This window comes from Neoarius graeffei, chromosome 2 (genome assembly GCF_027579695.1).
Source record: "Neoarius graeffei isolate fNeoGra1 chromosome 2, fNeoGra1.pri, whole genome shotgun sequence".
NCBI classification, from domain to species: Eukaryota; Metazoa; Chordata; class Actinopteri; order Siluriformes; family Ariidae; genus Neoarius; species Neoarius graeffei.
Genome location: NC_083570.1, coordinates 70,097,208 through 70,122,653, shown reverse-complemented (window position 1 = coordinate 70,122,653; position 25,446 = coordinate 70,097,208). Strand labels below are relative to the sequence as shown.

The window sequence follows — 25,446 nt, the reverse complement described above, 5'->3', positions numbered from 1 at the left end:
CAGACATCCCCATATTTCCATGAAGGGAGTGTCCATTTGCACCAGGGCGAGAATAGTCATATGGCAGCTGTTCTGCTATTTACACCTGGTTATGGTTGGGGTTTGTCTTTGGGGTGTGCTATATGCACCCAGGTGTAAATAGCCACACTGGCTATCCAACCCAGATACAAATACTGTACTAGCTACTGACACCTCGAGTGCAAATAGCATCTGCCTTCAATGAATCAAACATTTCTTTCCCTATTTCTCCTATACCTTTAATTCTGTCCTGGGTCTGGGCTCTGCCTTGTGTTACCCTGTAATGCACATACAGTGTTTCATTAAATGGGACCGTACTCCTCTTGCTGTGTGATTCAGCTCCCTTGCCTTGCTGCGTTTGTGTTCATATCCCAGGTTTCATGTACAGTTGCAATAAGGTGCATTCCTTGTCCCTGACATCTATTGAATGTGTATCCACACTATGAGCTGTGATTTATTATTCATGTTATTTGTGCTGAAGTGTGCACTTCCATTTACTAATCCCAGGAATGTTATTTATCTGTCCATTTCCATTTTGCTGTGTTTCTTTCATGAAGTGTTGCTGTCAATTGCAGTGGTATGCAACTGCATTTCAGTGATGATACATTGGCGTACTGCTGCTTTTACTCATGCAGTGTTTGTGTCCTGTCTGAAATCTTCCACTCTGATGGTGGACATGTTCAAATTAACAGGGGTTTTTTCCCCCTTTTACTGAGCTTATTATATGGACATCATAGCAACACACTGGTCTTTCTGTTGTTCCATTCTTAGTAAGAAATTATTATCCTTGTAATCATGTGTTTAAAACATACAGTATATGCTTTGGTGCATTGGAGGGTGTTTGATGACTTATGTGGTCATGGCTGCTCAGGTCAGTAGGTCTCTGGTTTCATCTTTGGAGGACAAGTGTGAGATGGTTCAGCGCTCTTTTCCAGCAGTCCGTTGTGTGACTGAGCCCCCTGTGTGTGCAGGCCCTCTCAGCCATCCGCAGCACCCGACCTGGAAGTGATCTCCCAGCAGGTGGAGGATGAAGGTCAGTGCATGGCTCCAGTGCAGCTGGTCAGCTTTACTTACCGAGATCTCCCTCTGGCTGCGCTCGACATCTCACTGGCTGGCTCTCAGCTCATCTCCAACCTGGATGAAGAAGAAAATAGAGAAGGGTAGGAGAATATCTTATACCCATCACCATACATCTTACATTACACACACACACCTGTATTATTGTAATAAATTCACAAAACCACTGGCAATGAAGATGCCAAAGTGACTTCATGTGATCATTGTGCTAAACCACTGCGCACTGGTTAGGATTTACAGTAGGCCTTTTCTATGGCTTATAGGGTTCGTGTTGAACATAAAAACTGAATGTAAATTTTTAATTTTCCAATAACATTTACCACACATTTTAGGTTGTAGCAGTTAGGCCTATTCAGAACCTATTAAAAGACAAACCATCCAAAAAATCAGGAGGAACAACATACTAAGCAGTTCATACTCAGATCAACGATACTGACTTTGACATGGTATTCCTGGAATTTATTGAATGTTTGCTTAGATGTGAGATAAAACAACTGATTGTTATATAAACCACACTTCAGTCTTTGTGCATAGTATTAGACTGATCATAATCTTAGTTTCAATGAGCACCAAAGAGAAACTCCAGCAGGATGTTTGTCATAATGTATCAGAACATGATCTCACTAATATTGAGCTGAGAAACAATGTCATTCATTGTTTTCTTAGCCTGAATATGGACAGTGAAATGCATTGCAATATCACCCACTCTTCAACGTAAAATACATTAAAGAAAAATTTTCAGCAACTTGCTGGCTAGGTGTGGAATTGTGTGAAAAATCAAGAAACTGTTCAATTTCCATCAAAACTGTATTTATCAATCTCCTGAGAATTTTAAATCTGCCGTTGTATAGAGGTTTTTCATTGATGTCACGTATCCCTTGGCAACCCTTTCGGCTGCCATGTTTAAGGTCAGTTCTGACAGCTGGATGAAGGAGTTTAAGTCATGTCCCGGAAGAAATCATATATATCATCACTAGATCACTAGATTCAAAAGCTAAGCAACGATATCAGGGGGAAAAATAGCAAGAATAGACAACATCGACCCTTATGAGCTGCCTAATAATCAATGGTGCAGAGAAATTGACAAATATAATTGACAAATATCCAGCCATTTCATTCTTGGGCATCATGTCTTATCTGGTCCTTAAAAAAAGCTCCTACTCCATGGATGAATTTTGAGCTTATAAAAGCTTAGAAGCAGACAATCAAGTTCTGTGTGGATGGGTGAGAGAAATCCGTGTTAAAAAAAGTTCCAGAGAAGAATTTAACAATCATCATCGGATGAGTAAGTGTACTCGTATTTTGTCTGTAACTTCGGTTTGCTCGTATCATGGCGGTTTTCAGTTTTGATTCACAGTAGTTTGGATCATATTGAAACAATTTCTCTGTGAAAACTATTTTGGATACTTAAATGACAAATTCGAAGTAGTTTATGAAAAAATATTTAGGAGTAATTGGTGTGAAAAAGTCATGTATATCTCATTCATCTCATTATCTCTAGCCGCTTTATCCTTCTACAGGGTCGCAGGCAAGCTGGAGCCTATCCCAGCTGACTACGGGCGAAAGGCGGGGTACACCCTGGACAAGTCGCCAGGTCATCACAGGGCTGACACATAGACACAGACAACCATTCACACTCACATTCACACCTACGGTCAATTTAGAGTCACCAGTTAACCTAACCTGCATGTCTTTGGACTGTGGGGGAAACCGGAGCACCCGGAGGAAACCCACACGGACACGGGGAGAACATGCAAACTCCACACAGAAAGGCCCTCGCCGGCCCCGGGGCTCGAACCCAGGACCTTCTTGCTGTGAGGCGACAGCGCTAACCACTACACCACCGTGCCGCCCAAAGTCATGTATATATATCTTTAAATTTACTTCCTAGGGTTAGAATAACGAGCATCATTATGCTGTGAATATTGAGCTCATCTTACTATACTTTCACGAAATAAACCCCAGCAAAATAAGCTGATTTTGACTCTTATACTATATCATAGTTAAAACAACTATAAAAATAGGTCAAGCCTGAGTGAAAATGATCAGAGCAGACCCGACTGTACTTTGATGGCGTCCGTTCCTTACAATTTAGATTCACCAGCCACTGATGTCTTCTTTTCATAGAAATTTCTGTAGTTTTCTCTGCCTGATGCAATATTACACTAGAAATGCAGAAATAAGCCTTTTTATTGCGGTTTGAGCAGTTTGAACAACCGAAAACTGAGCAAAAATTGACCATGTTTACATCCTTTCCTCACTACTTCATTGTATTTGAATCAAAGGTTGACCTTAAACATGGCCGCCACGCATTGCCATTGGAAATGTGATGTCACATCTTTAATCAAGAGCGTGGTCTTTCAATTTGGGAGCAGTGTTTATTCATTTCACATTCAGATTTTGCAATGTTTTCCCCGCTCTCTCTCAAATATCCCCTGCTCCCACTCAGACTGCTTTTGTGCACTCGTTAATCTTCTCCTCACACATTTCTGTGCTCTCTCTCAGATTTTGGCACTATAATACAAGGTATGACATTGACTAATGAAATCATCACTGCCTCCTAGGGTGCGTTCGCTTTACTTACGGATGGGTTACTGTTTAATCAGGTCCATCCACTCCTGCCATCCAGGGCCTTATTACTGTTATACTATGTACTTCACTTGTTTTCTTGTTGGACTTAATACATATGGAGTTAATACATTTATTAGTGTTCATATATTTTTACTATAATAGCTTCATATAGTAGCCCCATAGCACATTGGTTTCCTGGTATGTTTCGCTGGCAAGTACAGCGAACACACCCATGGAGGCAGTAACAGTTTCATTGGCCAACGTTATACCTTCCATTCTATTTGTTGGTGAATTTTGATAGGGTCATTTCATCAAAAGCAGTCTGAGAGCGAGCAGAGGCTATTTGAGAGAGGGCAGGTTTTTTGAGCAGGAGCAGAGCAAATTTGCACACGAGCAGGGACTGTTTGAGAGAGAGGGGGAAAACATTGCAAAATCTGAACGTAAAATGAATAAACACTGCTCTCAAATCGAAATACCATGTTTTTGATTAAAGACATGAATAAAATTCCATGCACAACAGTCTCTAGAGTTTACACAGAATGGTGCAAAAAAAAAAGCAATCTGTGAGGGGACGGTCTGCAGGCTGAAACACCATGTTGATGAGGAGAATGACCAGACTAGTCTGAGCTGACATGAAGTATATAGTTACTCAAATAAGCACTCTTTACAACTGTGGTGAGCAGAAAAGCATCTCAGAATGCACAACACATCAGCCCTTGAGGCGAATGAGCTAAAACAGCAGAAGACCACATCAGGTTCTGTTCCTGTCAGTCACGAACAAGAATCTGAGGCTATCATGAGCACAGATTCACTCAAACCGGACAGCTAAAGACTGGAAATAGACCAGGTGATTTTTTTTTTCTAAGCTTCAACTGCCCAGTTTACCTAGTGTGCAACTGAAAGAAAGATTTACATATAGATCACAACAGTTATATTTAAAAAAAAAAAACATAAATTGACAACTTCTATGAATTACATTTTATTGAATTTCAGTGAGGCAGCATGGTGGTGCAGTGGTTAGCACTGTCGCCTCACAACAAGCAAGGGCCTTCCTGTGTGGAGTTTGCATGTTCTCCTCGAGCCTTCATGGGTTTTCTCTGGGTGCTCCGGTTTCCTCCCACAGTCTAAAGACACGCAGAATAGATCAACTAAATTGCCCATAGGTGTGAGTGTGAATGGTTGCTGGTCTCCGTGTTAGCCTTGCAATAGTTTGTTGACTGGCCCAAGGTGTACCCCGCCTGTCATCCGAAGTCAGCTGGGATTGGTTCCAGCTTCCCCCACAACCCTGATGGACAAGTGATATAGACAATGGATGGATGGATTTCAGTGAGTATTTCAGTGAGATCTACTTTCAAATTGAAGCATTTGACCTTTACTTGCAACACAGATTTTTATTATTATAATGAATCCCAAATTGGCATTACTAGTATAAATCCTCTGTCTGTATGCAGCATCTGATTTTCTAGACATGGTTTTAATGTTCTGTCACTAATACAATGAATTACAGCAATATAGAATGTAGAATGTGAATTTTACAGACTAAACCTGTGACTCTTTTACACCTCTTTTACCCATGATGTGTTGAGTATAGTGAGTCTGTGACACTCTTTCAGTGTGAGGGTTATGCACTCAGTTGTTGGCCTTTTGGTCTGTGCTGTCCGGTTTGGGCAGTGTGAGTCATGCTGGACGGGCACTGAGCAGTGCTCTGCTTCATGCTGGGGAAGTAGACAAACACCATAAGCTTAATTATGGCAAGCGTCACAGCATCCACAGGCCACACCTATCTCTCTGTGTGTGTGTGTGTGTGTGTGTGTGTGTGTGTGTGTGTGTGTGTGTGTGTGTGTGTGTGTGTGTGTGTGTGTGTGTGTGTGTGCGCGCACGTGCACAAGACCAGATGGCCTATGAACACTCCTAGGTGTGTGTGTGTGTGTGTGTGTGTGTGTGTGTGTGTGGTCACAAACTAACATTGTCCTGTACCTGATGGTTGAACTGCTGGTAAAATAATTTACTGGTAAGTCAAATACCACATAAAACCCAATGGCACTATAATAACAGCAATACAGAAATATTACATTTAACAGTTATTCCACGAAATTGAGTCATACATGAGCTGATAGCCGATGAGGCGTGTAGTGCAGAGTTGGCTATAAGCCATGTACGATGAGATTGACTGGAATAACTGTTTTATTTTATCCACATTCACTGGATTTTGAGAAACAGAGCATTTTTATTTTTATTTTTTGCAAATTCAGTAAATAACAACTTTATACAAAACGTCTGACAAAATCATTTCCACTTAGAATGTAAACAAACTGGCAAAATGATAGTCGCAATTTGTGAAAAATGCTATAATAATTCTTGAAAAATAAAAAAGATACGTTCTTAACATCAAATACTTTTATTCCATATTTTGTTGCCTTTTTTATTTTTTGGGGTTTTGTTTTCAAGTAGAGTTTTTATTTTGTCCTCGGTTGGTTCAGCAATACACACTGCCATTTTGTTTTTCTCTACTCACGGTATATGAGCTAATATCCTAGTAATAGCCAATCAGAGCACGCGATTGCTCATATCCAGTGAATGTGGATAGAATAATTAACTTTATTCTGCATAATTATTATTTAACTTTGTTATACTTTACAGTTTCATAGTAGCTGTGCCTCTTGTGAGTTAAATATAATACAAATGCAGGGTTTATTAACAGTATGAAAGCATGTCAAATGTTATAATACTTTTTTATTAATTTATTCCTAAACAAATTTAGCTACACCACCAGTGAGCATTTAAAAGTGGCTGGATGCAGCATACACACACACACACACACACACACACAGAGCAAATCACAGCTGACAAATATTCAGACCCTAATATGAGCTGTTTTAATCTTAAAACAAAAATAATTCACAAACTCTCCCTTGGGCGGCACGGTGGTGTAGTGGTTAGCGCTGTCGCCTCACAGCAAGAAGGTACTGGGTTCGAGCCCCGTGGCCGGCGAGGGCCTTTCTGTGTGGAGTTTGCATGTTCTCCCCGTGTCCGCGTGGGTTTCCTCCGGGTCCTCCGGTTTCCCCCACAGTCCAAAGACATGCAGGTTAGGTTAACTGGTGACTCTAAATTGACCGTAGGTGTGAATGTGAGTGTGAATGGTTGTCTGTGTCTATGTGTCAGCCCTGTGATGACCTGGCGACTTGTCCAGGGTGTACCCCGCCTTTCGCCCGTAGTCAGCTGGGATAGGCTCCAGCTTGCCTGCGACCCTGTAGAAGGATAAAGCGGCTAGAGATAATGAGATGAGATGAAACTCTCCCTTAAAAGTAAATAGCCTTTGACTTCATAAAATCGGTGAAATTTGGTTCCCTCTGAAATTTGATCATTGTGATATATGTTTATTTTTGTCTCATCTCATCTCATCTCATCTCATCTCATTATCTCTAGCCGCTTTATCCTGTTCTACAGGGTCGCAGGCAAGCTGGAGCCTATCCCAGCTGACTACAGGCGAAAGGCGGGGTACACCCTGGACAAGTCGCCAGGTCATCACAGGGCTGACACATAGGCACAGACAACCATTCACACTCACATTCACACCTACGGTCAATTTAGAGTCACCAGTTAACCTAACCTGCATGTCTTTGGACTGTGGGGGAAACCGGAGCACCCGGAGGAAACCCACGCGGACACGGGGAGAACATGCAAACTCCGCACAGAAAGGCCCTCGCCGGCCACGGGGCTCGAACCCGGTCCTTCTTGCTGTGAGGCGACAGCGCTAACCACTACACCACCATGCCACCCCTGTTTATTTTTGTAATATCTAAAAATAAACAGGTCATTCCGTGATTGGGAAGTTATTTCATTTGAGGGGATTCTCTAGCAAATAATGTGCATGAAATTGTTCGCTTTGTTCAGTCAAGCACACAGAGGAAGTCCGTGTGCGCATGCGCAGGTTTACCCTCTTCCTTTTCTTCTTCTTTTGGGTTTTACGGAAGCTGGCATCCAGTGTTGCATTACTCCCATCTACAGATTTACCAGTTACATCATTATGTCGCTAAACGAACAGCTGATCACACCGAGGTGCTCGCTGACCGCCAATATTTATTAGTTTGGTCCTGCGTTTCCTTTCCTTCGCAACATAACGTCTTTTTTTCTCGCTTTCCATTACTGTAGTCAGTCTTTCACATTTCATTTGCACACTCACATCCGCCATTGTTCTCTCCTGTTTCAAATTTGTATCCCACAATGTCTTGCATGAATGGGGAAAGCCCACCACATGATGCATGACGTACGGTATTATCTTGAATTGGGTCATGGTGAAGCAAGAAAAAATAGCGGAGAATTTAGGGCCACGTGACCCTAAATTCATTAATTGTTCTATTTTTTTTTAAAAACTAATAAAATTGTAAGTCTGTGATTCGAATTCAGTAGCTTTCGGTCCACTAAGCAAAAATAATTGAGTGTCAGGGAAAATTCTTTTTATGACCTAAACCTGAAAAATCTGAAAGGTGGTCTACCTTTAAGGGTCTCAATCATGCATTGACATTCAGTTAAGCTTATTACATTATCTCATGACATTTTACATTTTATAGCAAGGTACAAGTTATGAGGCATTTGGGACAGGAAATTAAGACAAACCGTGCACAGGAAGTAAAGATGAAAAACTGGGGGGATCTTAAAAATCAACCAGTAAAGAATAGTAAATATTATACTGTGTGTCCACAGCCATGTTTCAAAAATAGACATTGCATATTTATTCAGCATGAAGAAATAAAGCCCTCAATATCTATGCAAAATGTCATTTTGTCAATTAATTAGCTATGCTTTTACCTGTAATTTAAATCATAATGTGTCATTGACCAGAACTGTAAGGTAATTGCTATCATGTAACATAGCATTCTAATGTCAAATTTGCATACATATCTTATGTACCATTAGTGTATATTGATATGTATCACCTAAATAAAAGACATCGCCAAACTAACATTTATATACAGTGGTGCTTGAAAGTTTGTGAACCCTTTTGAATTTTCCTAAAAAAGTCCTAAAAGTAGGTAAAGAGAACCCAATTAAACAAATGAGACAAAAATATTATACTTGTTCATTTATTTATTGAGGAAAATGATCCAATATTGCATATCTGTGAGTGGCAACAGTATGTGAACCTCTAGGATTAGCAGTTAATTTGAAGGTGAAATTAGAGTCAGGTGTTTTCAGGTGTGAGTGGGCACCCTGTTTTATTTAAAGAACAGGGATCTATCAAAGTCTGATCTTCACAACACAAGTTTGTGGAAGTGTATCATGGCACGAACAAAGGAGATTTCTGAGGACCTCAGAAAAAGTGTTGTTGATGCTCATCAGGCTGGAAAAGGTTACAAAACCATCTCTAAAGAGGTTTGGACTCCACCAATCCACAGTCAGACAGATTGTGTGCAAATGGAGGAAATTCAAGACCATTGTTACCCTCCCCAGGAGTGGTCGACCAACAAAGATCACTCCAAGAGCAAGGCGTGTAATAGTCAGCGAGGTCACAAAGGACCCCAAGGTAACTTCTAAGCAACTGAAGGCCTCTCTCACATTGGTTAATGTTCATGAGTCCACCATCAGGAGAACACTGAACAACAATGGTGTGCATGGCAGGTTTGCAAGGAGAAAGCCACTGCTCTCCAAAAAGAACATTGATGCTCGTCTGCAGTTTGCTAAAGATCACGTGGACAAGCCAGAAGGCTATTGGAAAAATGTTTGGTAGACAGATGAGACCAAAATAGAACTTTTTGGTTTAAATGAGAAGTGTTATGTTTGGAGAAAGGAAAACCCTGCATTCCAGCATAAGAACCTTATCCCATCTGTGAAACATGGTGGTGGTAGTGTCATGGTTTGGGCCTGTTTTGCTGCATCTTGGCTAGGACAGCTTTCCATCATTGATGGAACAATGAATTCTGAATTATACCAGCGAACTGGACATCTGTTCCAGGACATCTGTTCATGAACTGAATCTCAAGAGAAGGTGGGTCATGCAGCAAGACAACGACCCTAAGCACACAAGTCGTTCTACCAAAGAATGGTTAAAGAAGAATAAAGTTAATGTTTTGGAATGACCAAGTCAAAGTCCTGACCTTAATCCAATCGAAATGTTGTGGAAGGACCTGAAGCGAGCAGTTCATGTGAGGAAACCCACCAACATCCCAGAGTTGAAGCTGTTCTGTATGGAGGAATGGGCTAAAATTCCTCCAAGCCGGTGTGCAGGACTGATCAACAGTTACCAGAAACGTTTAGTTGCAGTTATTGCTGCACAAGGGGGTCACACCAGATACTGAAAGCAAAGGTTCACATACTTTTGCCACTCACAGATATGTAATATTGGATCATTTTCCTCAATAAATAAATGACCAAGTGTAATATTTTTGTCTCATTTGTTTAACTGTGTTCTCTTTATCTACTTTTAGGACTTGTGTGAAAATCTGATGATGTTTTAGGTCATATTTATGCAGAAATATAGAAAATTCTAAAGGGTTCACAAACTTTCAAGCACCACTGTAAGACACAATAAAACACACCCAGAATTGTTGATTAGCTTGGATAATAAGTGTATTATCTGTCTAGCTCAGTATCTAACAAATTAAGTTATAGTATGTTGTTGTTGTTGTATAACGTGTACTACACACATTCAAATTATGAAAAAAGTCATCTTTTGTGACATATCGTGCATAGAGTTTCTGACATTAAACAGCAGTAAAGCTGTACCCTGCACAGTATGCACTCTGGTGCTTTCACGAGAAATAATATATCAGTGTTTTACTTATGTGCAGTAAAATGTCCCCAAATACCTGCAAATTTGAGTGTTATCTAAAGTGCATGACTAAATAGTTACACTTGACTCAGACTTCAATTCAGGAACATGTGCATCTGGAAACACTGCAACTTTATGAAGTCTGGTCAGCTTATAGCCCTCTCTAAACCATACTCAGAGTTCTTTTTGAGTAAACCGACAACTGCTTGTTTGGCAGAGGTTCTTTTTCATTTAGATCTTTCATTGTATGAAGTAGTATTCCTCCCGTTTAACCTGAGTAAGACCTTTTTCATTTCTCACTTTATCATTTCTTATCTCCTCTATGAATAGCTTCTTTTTTTTTTTTTTTTTTGTGTGTGTGTGTGTGTGTGTGTGTGTGTGTGTGTGTGTGTGTGTGTGTGTGTTTTCCTGTGATGGACTGATGTCTCAATTAGGGTTGACTTGACTTGGACTTCTGTTCAGAGACTTGTAACAAGAACTCGAATTTGCATAAAATCGACTCTCTTCTTCAAATCATTACATCTTTTGTTGTGATACCCCTTGATTTCTTGGTTTGTGTATGCTTACAGTTGTAGAAGCAGTATCACAAACATCTTCAAGGAAAACAGTCCAAGGAAAAACTGGCCTGGCAACACTGCAATGTTATGAAGTCTGAGCAGCTCACAGTCCTTTCTAAGCATCCTGTAACAGTGCAGCCCACTCTAGAAAGATGTACAAAGAGTTCTTTTTGAGTAAACCAACAACTGGCTGTTTAGCAAAAATCATCATTTTAATTATTTCATTGTTTAAAGTATACAACTAGCTTAACCTTACGAAAGCATTTTTTATTTTGTTATTGCTTTGTCTCCTCTGTGAACAGCTTCTTAGTCCATCTTTGAGATATCCATCCATCCATCCATCCATCCATCCATCCATCCATCCATCCATCCATTATCTGTAGCCGCTTATCTTGTGCAGGGTCACAGGCGAGCTGGAGCCTATCCCAGCTGACTATGGGCGAGAGGCGGGGTACACCCTGGACAAGTCACCAGGTCATCACAGGGCTGAGACACAGAGACAAGCAACCATTCACACTCACATTCACACCTACAGTCAATTTAGAGTCACCAGTTACCCTAACCTGCATGTCTTTGGACTGTGGGGGAAACCGGAGCACCCGGAGGAAACCCACGCGGACACGGGGAGAACATGCAAACTCCACACAGAAAGGCCCTCGCCGGCCACGGGGCTCAAACCCAAGACCTACTTGCTGTGAGGCAACAGTGCTAACCACTACACCACCATGCCGCCCCATCTTTGAGATAATCAACTCCAAATCTAGACGTGTGTGTGTGTGTGTGTGTGTGTGTGTGTGTGTGTGTGTGTGTGTGTGTGTGTGTGTGTGTGTGTTTATATACATTACCTTTTGCTGTGTTCACATATATACCGGTACGATAGTGGTATAACTGTATCGATACAAAGTATACCGGTACAGTTTAGTGCATCTGTCCAAACTAGCGAGAAATGTTTGCGTTTTTCTTTGACGGTAGTTGAAATGCGCGTGCGCGAAATGTTTCCGTGGTTACTGAGTAACTTCCTTCCGAGAATATGGCGGATGAAACAACGTGTGTGTGCTTTTTGTTGTCAGTGTACAGTCTGTATTTCTGGTGGTCATTTATTCAGTCAAATCGTATAAAACGCGCGAGGCAGTCGAGAAAGAAACAAAGAAAACGAATCTCCGTTCTTCACTATTTTATTCAGCGAAGACATCGATTGAGGTGTGTGACTTTGCGTATGCGCATTATATTTGTATCAATACAGAACCGCTTCATCTGTCCACACTACGCGAAGCGCTACAGTACCGATACTGTACCGGTACGAAACCCATACATTTGTGGGTTTCATACCGATACAGTTATACCGCTACAGTACCGGTATAGTTGCTAGTGTGGACAGGTGTTGCGGTACGAAAGTAGTATCGTATCGGTACAAAATCCCTAGTGTGGACAGGGTATCTGTTAAGGCCAATTTATGCTGACAACCCAGTCCTCGCAGATGGCGTCGCAGATGGCGTCTGCGAAGCCCCCCCCCTCGCAGACACTCTGCGCGCATCTCCCAAAAATTGTGACCACCGCAGACAGCCTCGCAGACAACGTCGCAGACAAGAGGGCTCTGATTGGTCCACTCTATATCCGCTGTACACGCACTTCCGCTTCCCTACTTTCCCGGTTTGGTTTGTTTTCACGACCGCCATTTTTAAAAACACGAGCGAAGATGGAGCAGCACGAAGAGCGGTTGATCGAGGAAGTGAGGAAGTACGTACATCTATACGACTCCAGTTCTAGTCATTATAAGTAACCGGAGGATAAACACTCCACTAACCACACCTACCAACTACTCCTAGCGATTTCGCGACTTCGCGCCCCCTTGCGTTGTGGCGGTGAATAACATCGCGCACGCCTATTACTCCCCGCTCAACGATAAATTACAACTGTCTGCGAAAAGCTATCTGCGAAAGCCTTGTCGCAAGAGCATGCAGAGGCCTTCAGTCCTCTGTGATGGACTGGTATCCCATTTAGGGTACACAGTTGAAGCCAAAAGTTATACACCTAAGCTCCAGACATTCAAACTCAATTTTTCACACCACCACACATTTGATGTTATACATTTCCTGGGTTAAGACAATTAGGGGATCTACTTTATTTCCATAAGAGGTCATTTCAAAATAATAGTTAAGAGACAGATTTTTTTTTTATTTACTATATCAGACTTTAAGTGGCTCAGAAGTTGACACTTTGTTGATATGTGGTGGAAATGCTTTTTAATTGTTTAACTTCAATCAAACACCTTCTCACAATACTTTGCTGGAATTTATTTGTCCATTCATCCTGACAGAACTGGCTTAACTTAGATTTTTAGATGGGTTTGTTTGTTTGCTTGTTTGTTTGTTCCAGTTCCACAAATAATCTATAGGATTCGGGTGAGGGCTTTGTAATGGCCACTTTCAATTTATTTCTTTCACTTTATTGTCTTTAAGCCATTTTGTTACAAATGTGGAGGTGTATTTAGGCATGCTGGTGAAAGACTGAGTTGCAGCCAAGTTTTAACTTTCTGGGTGATGTCTTGAAATTTTGCTTTAGTATTTCTAGATGAGCCTCCTTCCTCATGATTACTATCTATTTTCTACAGGGTATCAATCTATCTTCCATCAAAAGAACACCACCACATGATGCTGCCACTCCCATGCTTCAAATGTATGATGGTGTTCTTTGGATTTAAAAGAATCAATTTTCTTCCATATCTAGATGCTCTAACTAGCTTGCCAAAAGATGTACATAAACTTTTGGCCTCAAATGTATTTGTGCCTTGCACTGAGTACTCACAGGATAGGTTTTAGATACACCATGAATCTGACCATGACATATAGTACCAGTCAAAAGTTTGGAGACACACCTTCTATTTCAACAGATTTTCTTTCTTTTTATTAATTAAAAGACACTTTGTGTCTTAAAGTAATGATGGATGTTGTTTCTCTTTACTTAGTTGAGCAGTTCTTGACATAATATGGATTACTACAGTTGTTGAATAGGGCTATTTACTGTATTTTATTATTTACTATTTATGTAAATTGTATGTATATACTGTATATGGGTAAAAGAATGTTTTTTTTAATAATTTTAGTCTCAAAGAAGAAAAACAAAATTAGTAAAATGTAAGTAAAACAGAAATGTTCGAATTAAAACCCTGAAGTAGGTCTTGCATCAGCTGCAGCATATCTTTTAGTATCTTTATTATGTCCTTCAGTGGATTTCAGTCTTTAATTGGTTTACTGAACAAGAAACATAATAGCTAGTATTTATAGGACTGAGCTGCCCAGACAGTAACGTTTCCAAGTGTCAGCTCATCTACAGCTAGACACTATGTTCTTATCCAAGACTCTGTCCCCGAAGAATATACTGCATGTTTTCAGTTGTGTAGTTGTACATTGAGACATTTTTGTTTCTTCTTTTGTTCTTCTGTTTGTTTATTTATTTATTTAATTTTTTTTATTTATTAGACGAGTCTTCTGTAGAACACATACAAACCAGAATGTACAAAATGCTTGGTATTTGCACAGTAATTGCATGACTGAATGTAGTAGACAAGCAGAATACTTTCAGGGAAGTTGGACCATATTTTCCTGGCATGTCATCTGCTGATCAATATGCCTGAAATTAATTTAAAGGGTAAATAATTTGAAGCAAGTTTTTGTATAATTAGCTGTACAAAAACAACATTCTGCTGTGTTCAGTTGTTCTTTGTAATATCAAGATAAATAAATTTAACACCAACAGTGGCACATCCTTCATTAGATTATAAGCTGTGCAATTGCATTATCTTTATTTCAAACCTTTGATTTGTCTGTCTTTAAATTAACAAACTTCATCAATCAGATTGTTTTTAGAGCTTTCAAACACGAGCAGTGTCCTCCATGAAGCACAGCTTATCTTGACCATTTTCACAAAAGCCAACTCACACTGCTGCAGCTGTGGCACTAACTTGCTATTAACTAATAGTGGCTTTAAATTATAGTGCACACTTATACACACATTCTCAGTGTTAGAAACGCAATACCACAGTGTCACTTGCTGTCTTGGTTTATATTTTAAAGTCTGTGTGAACTGAACGATCCTATTGAACATCCATCCATTATCTGTAGCCGCTTATCCTGTACAAGGTCGCAGGCAAGCTGGAGCCTATCCCAGCTGACTATGGGTGAGAGGCGGGGTACACCCTGGACGAGACGCCAGATCATCACAGGGCTCCTATTGAACATTAAATGTGCTATATCTGGAAGTTTGTTGATCCGAGACCTATTCCTTACCCTGAACAAGCTTCACCCACATTGTGCTGCATTGCCATAAAAAAGGAGCTCCACATCAGAGCTGTGTGTGTCGGGGGTCTGGTGCTGTTACTTAAAGTAGCTTAGTTGGTCACAATGGGTGGCTGTGTGGGAAGATGACTGTTCTATCTAACTTCAGGGGGTGCGTACAGATTTTACAGAACTGAGTGCAGCCATAAAGATGCCAATCTTTGGGTTATTCATGGTGTGTTTTGGCAGAAGGGCTTCCTGACCAGAGCATGCTGCAGAGCTTGACATCAGGGGGTGTGTATCAGAGTCCTCTCTGAAAGTATTGGTATGGCAATGCCAATTACTTTGTTTTTGCTGAAGACATTTGGGTTTTAAATCAGAATTACAGCATTAATTTCTTGATATTTATGCCTAGATGTGTTAAACAACTTAGAACGTGGCACAGTTTGTTTGGACCCACCCATTTTTCAAGTGATCAGAGATACTGGAATGTGTGACTGACAGGTCTTTCTTGTTGCTTAAATTGCCTGTTTAAACACTTAATAGCTCTGAATTTCTGCTCTTTATTTGAATCCTGGGTTTCATCTGTGAAGATTACATTTGTTGTTAAAAAGGATAAACAAACATGAAGACCAGAGAGCTAACTATGGAAGAAAAGCAAGCCATTTTGAAGCTGAGAAAAAAAGGGGAAACCAATCAGAGCAATTGCACAAGCATTGGGTCCAGCCAATGAAATAATTTGGAATGACCTGGAAAAGAACAAAACCACTGGTGTACCAATAACTAGACATTGAACAAGTCGGCCAAGTATCACAATCCATCATTCAAAGAAGACTTTGAGAGCAGAAATATAGAAACCATACCACAACATTAAAAAAACACTCATCAGCGCTAAGAATGAGGCCAGATTGGAATTCTCAAAGAAATACAGAGATGAGGCACAAAAGTTCTGGAACCGAGATTCAACTCTACCAAAGTGATGGAAAGGCCAAAGTGTGGAAAAAGAAAGTGTCTGCTCATGATCCAAAACATACAGCCTCATCAGTCAAGCATGGTGGAGGTGTCATGCCTTGGGTTTGCATGGCTGCTAATGGAACAAGCTCACTAATCTTTACTGATGATGGAACTCATGATGGTAGCAACAGAATTAAATTGGAAGTTTACAGGAACATTCTGTCTATCAACTTCTATGCATTAGTTTCTTATAGGATATAATCACTACATTTTAAACAAAAAAGTGCATGGAATTCCACCCTTTAATGTTATTTAGTAGTTCTGCTTGAAGCAATTAGTGGCAAGTAAGTGATATATGCTTACTTTTTGCTGGCAGGTTGGTTAACTCTGTGATTGGTCAGTCAAATTATCTCGTTTTGTGAATGTAGTCAGTTCTAAAATCTCTACTGATAGTTAGAAGTCTGTCTTGTATAGACAATGGATAGACTAGGAGTACTATCCATCCATCCATCCATTATCTGTAACCGCTTATCCTATGCAGGGTTGCGGGCAAGCTGGAGCCTATGCCAGCTGACTATGGGCGAGAGGCGGGGTACACCCTGGACAAGTCGCCAGGTCATCGCAGACAAACAACCATTCACACTCACATTCACACCTACAGTCAATTTAGAGCCACCAATTAACCTAACCTGCATGTCTTTGGCCTGTGGGGGAAACCGGAGCACCCGGAGGAAACCCACACAGACACAGGGAGAAGATGTAAACTCCACACAGAAAGTCCCCCATCGGCCACTGGGCTCAAACCCAGGGCCTTCTTGCTGTGAGGCGACAGTGCTAACCACTACACCACCGTGCCACTGCGACTAGGAGTAGTACTTACTGAAAATTACATTTCTTTAAGACTTGTGCATGTTACACTGTAAATGTACTTGGCTCCTTTTTTTGCTTAGATTATTATCTCATCTCATCTCATCTCATTATCTCATCTCATCTCATCTCATTATCTCTAGCCGCTTTATCCTTCTACAGGGTCGCAGGCAAGCTGGAGCCTATCCCAGCTGACTACGGGCGAAAGGCGGGGTACACCCTGGACAAGTCGCCAGGTCATCACAGGGCTGACACATAGACACAGACAACCATTCACACTCACATTCACACCTACGGTCAATTTAGAGTCACCAGTTAACCTAACCTGCATGTCTTTGGACTGTGGGGGAAACCGGAGCACCCGGAGGAAACCCACGCGGACACGGGGAGAACATGCAAACTCCACACAGAAAGTCCCCCGTCGGCCACTGGGCTCAAACCCAGGGCCTTCTTGCTGTGAGGCGACAGTGCTAACCACTACACCACTGTGCCACTGCGACTAGGAGTAGTACTTACTGAAAATTACATTTCTTTAAGACTTGTGCATGTTACACTGTAAATGTACTTGGATCCGTTTTTTGCTTAGATTATTATATCAAAATTAATTGAAACAAATTAAATAATTGTTAAATACATCACATAATATCCTGACTGTTGTTTTTTTGCTTTTTATATATATATATATATATATATATATATATATATATATATATATATATATATATATATACGTGTATATATATATATATATATATATATATAAAATATTTATTTATTTATTTATTTATTTATTTTTAAACAAATAGTTTGTGGAACACTGTACATTAACCTGTTTGGATCCATATCAGTCTTCTCATCTCATTATCTCTAGCCGCTTTATCCTGTTCTACAGGGTCGCAGGCAAGCTGGAGCCTATCCCAGCTGACTACGGGCGAAAGGCGGGGTACACCCTGGACAAGTCGCCAGGTCATCACAGGGCTGACACATAGACACAGACAACCATTCACACTCACATTCACACCTACGGTCAATTTAGAGTCACCAGTTAACCTAACCTGCATGTCTTTGGCCTGTGGGGGAAACCGGAGCACCCGGAGGAAACCCACGCGGACACGGGGAGAACATGCAAACTTCGCACAGAAAGGCCCTCGCTGGCCACGGGGCTCGAACCTGGACCTTCTTGCTGTGACGCAACATTGCTAATCACTACACCACCGTGCCGCCCTATATCAGTCTTGAAACAAATATTCTTACATTAGTATGGTGTGGCTTTGTCCTGCTGATCTAATGTTCAGATGTATTTTTATTAACATGAGCTGATCTTTCAGCTGTTCTGTAATCAATATATTTGTTCCCCCTCTAAAGCTGTTATTGGAAACCCAGCTGAACTGGGCACATGTTAGTTAGTGAAACTCCAACATTTTTTTTTTTAACCTTATATTGGCTACAACCCAGTGCTACTATTACCTAAATATTAATGTCACTAACTGGCTACATTAAAATTGTAATAATTTTGTTCATCTCGTTATTTCCCACATTCTCCTCTAGCCTGAGTAGCTTTATCATAAAGCGCACTAACCTGAATAAACAGCATTTTTTGCCATTTAGTTTATATTGGTAAATATAGAAGGCTGCTTTGATTTCATTCAGGACCAGAGACCACTCAATATGGGTGACATTTTGGGGTAGGTGAGGGTTTGTTATTATTCATGGAGTTTGCTTTTCCAACTGAAAGGATGAAATGTCCTGGAAACTTGCACTTAATTGAAAACATCTGGTTGACTGCTAGCCAGATGCAGGCCAGATCTATTTCCATTTTCTGTGCATTAAAAGCCAATTTCCCTCAGAAAGAGCAGGCCTGAATTCTGAGCTCCTTTTCTGGTACTACCCTGAGTGGTTTAGTGCCTGTAAAGAGCTTTCTGTGATAACGTAGGAAAGATTAGTTTATGTGTGCTGTTTGCTTCCTGTGTTTGTTAAGCTTCAGGTATGATGATCAGCATGGTGCAATTTCAATTACTGCATAAAGAACCTGAGAAGCAACCATCACACACTAACTATCCTTTAGCTGTTCACCTTTGACTCAGATGATCTATGACTATAAAATGTAAACAGTCTTCTGTAAGGATTACATTGTGAAAGCAACTATCTTCATTTCACAAATCACTGAGGATTTCTCCCAACTGACCGATTATTTATGGTTGTTTAAGGAATTATGGGATAAATACTTTACACTGGTTTCACATTTCTGTGATAAATGTGCTAAAGTAATGGTGTGTAGTGGCATGTGTAATAAAGAACCTCTCACATGTAAAATTGATTATCTGTGATGGCAGCAGCAGAAGCACAATCAGCACTTATATTGTTTAGTCCTTAGTCAGTTTTCTGTCTCTTTCTGCCCCATGCTTGCTGAACTGTTGGGGTTTGTAAGTGGGTTCTGACATCAGGATGATCACCACATTTATCACTGTTTCGCTTTCCTTACCTTGTCAAGTAACTTTGAAATCATGTGCGAAAGCAAGATAATGGGCATTATTCTTTCTCTTTTTTAATTGACATCAGGGTTTTTTTTCTTTTTATTTGCATATGGCTGAGGTTAAGATTTTTCTTTCAGGAATCTTGTTTTGTTTAAAGCTGAACTTAACCAGTGCAGTTGGTAGATACTTATTGCCTATCAGATTTTGCTCATTAGGCCACTCTGTTCCATTTTCTTATCACATTACATATTAATTAAAAATTTAAAAAGTTTTTAAATTGATTAAAATATATGCTCAATATACATAAAATAATAATGTTCAATAATAATATTCAAGGTGCAAAATAAAATTGCTCTGTCTTTTCAGTCTACAGTAGATTATATTATGCAATGAGATAACCTGAGATAACACATTATTGATTCCAGAAAGGAAATGTAGGCGTTCCAACAGCATATGAATAATACTAATCAACCTGAGTACAATATAAAAATAAAATAATTAAGATAGATACAATGAAGGGTGGCACGGTGGTGTAGTGGTTAGCGCTGTCACCTCACAGCAAGAAGGTCCGGGTTCGAGCCCCGTGGCCGGCGAGGGCCTTTCTGTGCGGAGTTTGCATGTTCTCCCCGTGTCCGCGTGGGTTTCCTCCGGGTGCTCCGGTTTCCCCCACAGTCCAAAGACATGCAGGTTAGGTTAACTGGCGACTCTAAATTGACCGTAGGTGTGAATGTGAATGGTTGTCTGTGTCTATGTGTCAGCCCTGTGATGACCTGGCGACTTGTCCCGGGTGTACCCCACCTTTCGCCCATAGTCAGCTGGGATAGGCTCCAGCTTGCCTGCGACCCTGTAGAACAGGATAAAGCGGCTCGAGATAATGAGATGAGATACAATGAATGCAATAGAAAATATAAAGACAGCTGTGCAGATTTATAAAAAAAACAAGTTTATACAAGTAAGTAAAGAGAACTCTGTGTGTGTGCCTACAACTCTTCGTTCCAAGCAGTGCAGATGTACATGAGCAAGAGTAATCGGGTAAACATTAAATTTAAATGTGCATATTTGTGAAAACACTGCAGTGGCATTTTAAGATTAAAAAATATATATTGTAGCATTGTAATATATATATTGTGCATGGTAATTATTTGTTAATGGGAAAATGGTAATTCAATATGCAAAACATCTCATCTCATCTCATTATCTCTAGCCGCTTTATCCTGTTCTACAGGGTCACAGGCAAGCTGGAGCCTATCCCAGCTGACTACGGGCGAAAGGCGGGGTACACCCTGGACAAGTCGCCAGGTCATCACAGGGCTGACACATAGACACAGACAACCATTCACACTCACGTTCACACCTACGGTCAATTTAGAGTCACCAGTTAACCTAACCTGCATGTCTTTGGACTGTGGGGGAAACCGGAGCACCCGGAGGAAACCCACGCGGACACGGGGAGAACATGCAAACTCCACACAGAAAGGCCCTCGCCGGCCCCGGGGCTCGAACCCAGGACCTTCTTGCTGTGAGGCGACAGCGCTAACCACTACACCACCGTGCCGCCCCATTTACAACATATTTAACAAATATGGATTAATACAGGGGGCGGCACAGTGGTATAGTGGTTAGCACTGTCACCTCACAGCAAGAGGGTCCTGGGTTTGAGCCCAGCGGTCGACGAGGGCCTTTCTGTGTGGAGTTTGCATGTTCTCCCCGTGTCTGCTTGGGTTTCCCCCGGGTAACCCTGTAGAACAGCATAAGTGGCTACAGATAATGGATGGATGGATTAATACAGGTGTTGACTTACTCTATTACTCTGTTAACATGACATTGTTCATTAATGCTGAAGTTCATGGTTTGTTAACGATAAGTAATGAAATAATATTAGTTTAGTGTTCAGATAAAGCATTAATAAACTTCAACAGTTACACTTGGAAGCAGCAGAATGAGCTGTAGGTGTTAACTAAATTAACTATGAGATCCTCGTTTCACACACAGACTTCCTTCTTTCAAAACAGTAAAAAGGGTATCAGTAATCAGACCTAAAGTATTAATAGTATTTCTGTTGATTGGCAACAAATCAATCTCACTGGGAGTTTGAAAAATGGATCTGGCCAAGCTGCAGTAGTTTCATCAACAGCAGTGGCTCACAGTCAATCACTACGCTGGCAAACCTATTAAGTCTCCCAACAGCTTGATAAAGATAATTTAAAAAAAAAAAAGAAATTTCCTGACCCTTAAAAATCATGAGAGATACATAATGCATTTTCATTTGCCATAATAAGCATTTATTAAGTACAACCAATTCTTTCTAATTACTTTTTTCATGCTCTGATAATAACATGGCCTTATGGTTTCATCATATTCCAAAGCCTGACTAATTCACACAGTCTATCTGACCCCAGTATTAATGGAAAGAAAATGACAGACTAGAGTAGTGCTGCTCAATTCACGTCCTGTGGATCGCTATGACTGACTGGTCAGCTAATTATCAAGTCCTTTATGAGCTGATTCAGGGCTGTTAGAGGGCAGAGAAAACACTAAAATGTGCAGAGCATGAGATCCCCAGCACTGGGACCAAAAACCATTGGACAAGAGCAGAAGTGACATAGTGAAAAGAGATTTTTTCCCTCTTTTAATACAACCTGTTCAGCCCATGAAAGTCTCGATAATCAGCCGATAAATTGTATCAGTAGTTAAATGAGCTATAATTCTGTGACCCTCCAGATTTGTAACGACGCATGTGCACATATCTTTATTGCTCAGGACTAGATCTCATGGATAGCAGTGCAGTTCTGTGTGTGAAATAAAGGTAAATGTTCTCATCTCATTATCTCTAGCTGCTTTATCCTGTTCTACAGGGTCGCAGGCAAGCTGGAGCCTATCCCAGCTGACTATGGGCGAAAGGCGGGGTACACCCTGGACAAGTCGCCAGGTCATCACAGGGCTGACACATAGACACAGACAACCATTCACACTCACATTCACACCTACGGTCAATTTAGAGTCACCAGTTAACCTAACCTGCATGTCTTTGGACTGTGGGGGAAACCGGAGCACCCGGAGGAAACCCACGCGGACACGGGGAGAACATGCAAACTCCACACAGAAAGGCCCTCGCCGGCCACGGGGCTCGAACCCGGACCTTCTTGCTGTGAGGCGACAGCGCTAACCACTACACCACCATGCCGCCCAGGTAAATGTTCTGTAAATTAAAATCTAATAAATATGATGCTACATGGCGGCACGGTGGTGTAGTGGTTAGCTCTGTCGCCTCACAGCAAGAAGGTCCGGGTTCGAGCCCCGTGGCCGGTGAGGGCCTTTCTGTGCGGAGTTTGCATGTTCTCCCCGTGTCTGCGTGGGTTTCCTCCGGGTGCTCCGGTTTCCCCCACAGTCCAAAGACATGCAGGTTAGGTTAACTGGTGACTCTAAATTGAGCGTAGGTGTGAATGTGAGTGTGAATGGTTGTCTGTGTCTATGTGTCAGCCCTGTGATGACCTGGCGACTTGTCCAGGGTGTACCCCGCCTTTCGCCTGTAGTCAGCTGGGATAGGCTCCAGCTTGCCTGCAACCCTGTAGAAGGATAAAGTGGCTACAGATAATGAGATGAGATGAGATGAAGTTATTAATTAATGAAACTAATTAACAGTAGGTTGTGTTCTCCCCATGTTTGCATGGGTTTCCTCTAAGTTCTCTGGTTTCCTCCCACATCCCAAAAACATAATTATAGATAGATTGGTTCAGTAAATTGTGTTAAATTGCCCATAGGTCTGAATGACTGTGTGAATGAGTGTGTGCATGGATCCCAGTGATGTACTGGCATCCCATCCAGGGGGAATTCTCCTGCATTGCAATCAGTGTTCACAGGATAGACTCTGCATCCACCATAGCCCTGACTGGGAAAAGGAGATTACTGTTAGTCGGTTAGATAATTAATTAATTAATTAATTAATTACATATCAAATATTAATTACTTAACCAATTAAATAGCTAGTAATTAATAAGTAAATAATTAATTAAAAACTAATTAGTGTTAGTATACCTTAAACTTGGTGGCACGGTGGTGTAGTGGTTAGCGCTGTCGCCTCACAGCAAGAAGGTCCTGGATTTGAGCCCAGCGGCCAATAGGGACCTTTCTGTGTGGAGTTTGCATGTTCTCCCCGTGTCTGCGTGGGTTTCCTCCGGGTGCTCCGGTTTCCCCCACAGTCCAAAGACATGCAGGTTAGGCTAATCAGTGGCTCTAAATTGACCGTAGGTGTGAATGTGAGTGTGAATGGTTGTTTGTCTCTGTGTCAGCCCTGTGATGACCTGGCGACTTGTCCAGGGTGTACCCCGCCTTTCGCCCATAGTCAGCTGGGATAGGCTCCAGCTTGCCTGCGACCCTATACAGGATAAGCAGCTACAGATAATGGATGGCTACCTTAAGCCATGCCAAATGTATAAATACAGTATATTGCCATGAGAGAAAAAGAAGGATTCATTTTTCCTCCTTTATTTATTTTCTTTTTTTACTATACAGAGAGCTTGTTTTCTCATCAGATGATAGAATAATCAGACTCATTTTTAATCTCCATGTACACAGTTCTGCAAATGGAATCTTGAGGCACTACTCGAGCTTGTTTTTATTTGTTACCAGTGTTTTATGTCATGTGTTGTCTGCAAATTACTTGCCTAGAAATTTGGCCCTGAGATTTCTGAGTTATCGCTCAGCCAGTGGTATTTTCATCTTTGTCAGCATGACAGCACCAAGCGAATTCACTTGCGTTTCTTTTCTCTGCTCCATAGAGGAATATAACTGATGGTCATTTCTGGCAGCACATTACACCTGCCTGCTACTGACCTAGCTTCCAGCCTCCTCTGATTGCCTCTGCCTCGGCAGCCGTTTAATCTTCCTCAAACAAATCAGTGAATCTGCTGACGATGCTGATCTGTACCTGTCTAGTGTAGGCCAGTCATTTACCCGTATCAGACCTACATCTATAATAACTGTTTAAAAAAACAGTAACATGAGGAAAATTGCTGTAAGAAAAGAGGAAGAAAATTAGAGCAAAAGTAGGCTTTGGGATTGAGAGGTTGCATTGAGGATGGTGGGAGTTATGCATGTGTGTATTGTATATGATAAATAAGCTTATTATGGGTTATTATGGTTATTGTGGTGTGGTAGCCTGGTGGGTGTGTCAGAAGATATGTGACTGGAAAATAATGTGTTTCTATTTTTTTTATGCTTATGCAACATACTGACGAACATCTTAATGTAATTCACGTTGTTTGATATCCAGCATTTTTATGTTCTGTCATTTGAGTTTATTTATAGTGCAACATTATAAGGTTTTTAGTCCTTACAGATATTTCTTTTCACTGCAGTTGCTTATACGTCACACAGATTCTGATTTAGGGACAGCAGCCACATTTAACTTTCAGTGTCCCATTTCTACAACAAAGTCCACTTGTATCCCACGTCGCTATAAAACTGTGTCACTCTTCCTCACTTGAGCCATCTGTGATGTCTGAGGCCTGATAACTTCACATGATGTAGACTCATCTATCAGTCCCTCAAATCAGAGCAGTGATCTAAGTGGCAGAAAAACCTGGTATCAGTGTGATCTACCAAGACTCCTGCTCTTCTTCTTCTTTCTCTTCTTCTCTCTGTCCTAATCAGAGCCTCATCTCCACATAAATACTGCAGCAGGCTGTTAAGGTCGTTTGTGTGAAATGAAGTTTCTATCTGTTCTCAATCCATCACCCTCCCCCTTTTTCAATGCTTTTATTAAATTTAATTCTTTCACTTTTGCTGGAGGGTACTGGTTAAAATGAATTATTAAACCATATACATTCAGACACTTACTTTAATCCTGTATCCTACATGATTGTCTCTCTCCCTGTTTAGTTATT

At 41.0% G+C, this 25,446-nt stretch overlaps 1 protein-coding gene across 1 annotated transcript in view; it reads left to right on the top strand.

The window, feature by feature from the left end:
- Positions 1-869: 869 nt before the first annotated feature.
- Positions 870-25,446, top strand: part of tmem266 (transmembrane protein 266) — a 63,103-nt gene continuing 38,526 nt past the window's right edge. The window contains exons 1-2 of the mRNA XM_060903319.1: positions 870-889; positions 990-1,178. Of these exons, the coding sequence (XP_060759302.1) occupies positions 870-889; positions 990-1,178 (209 nt within the window). The remainder of the gene's footprint in view (positions 890-989; positions 1,179-25,446) is intronic.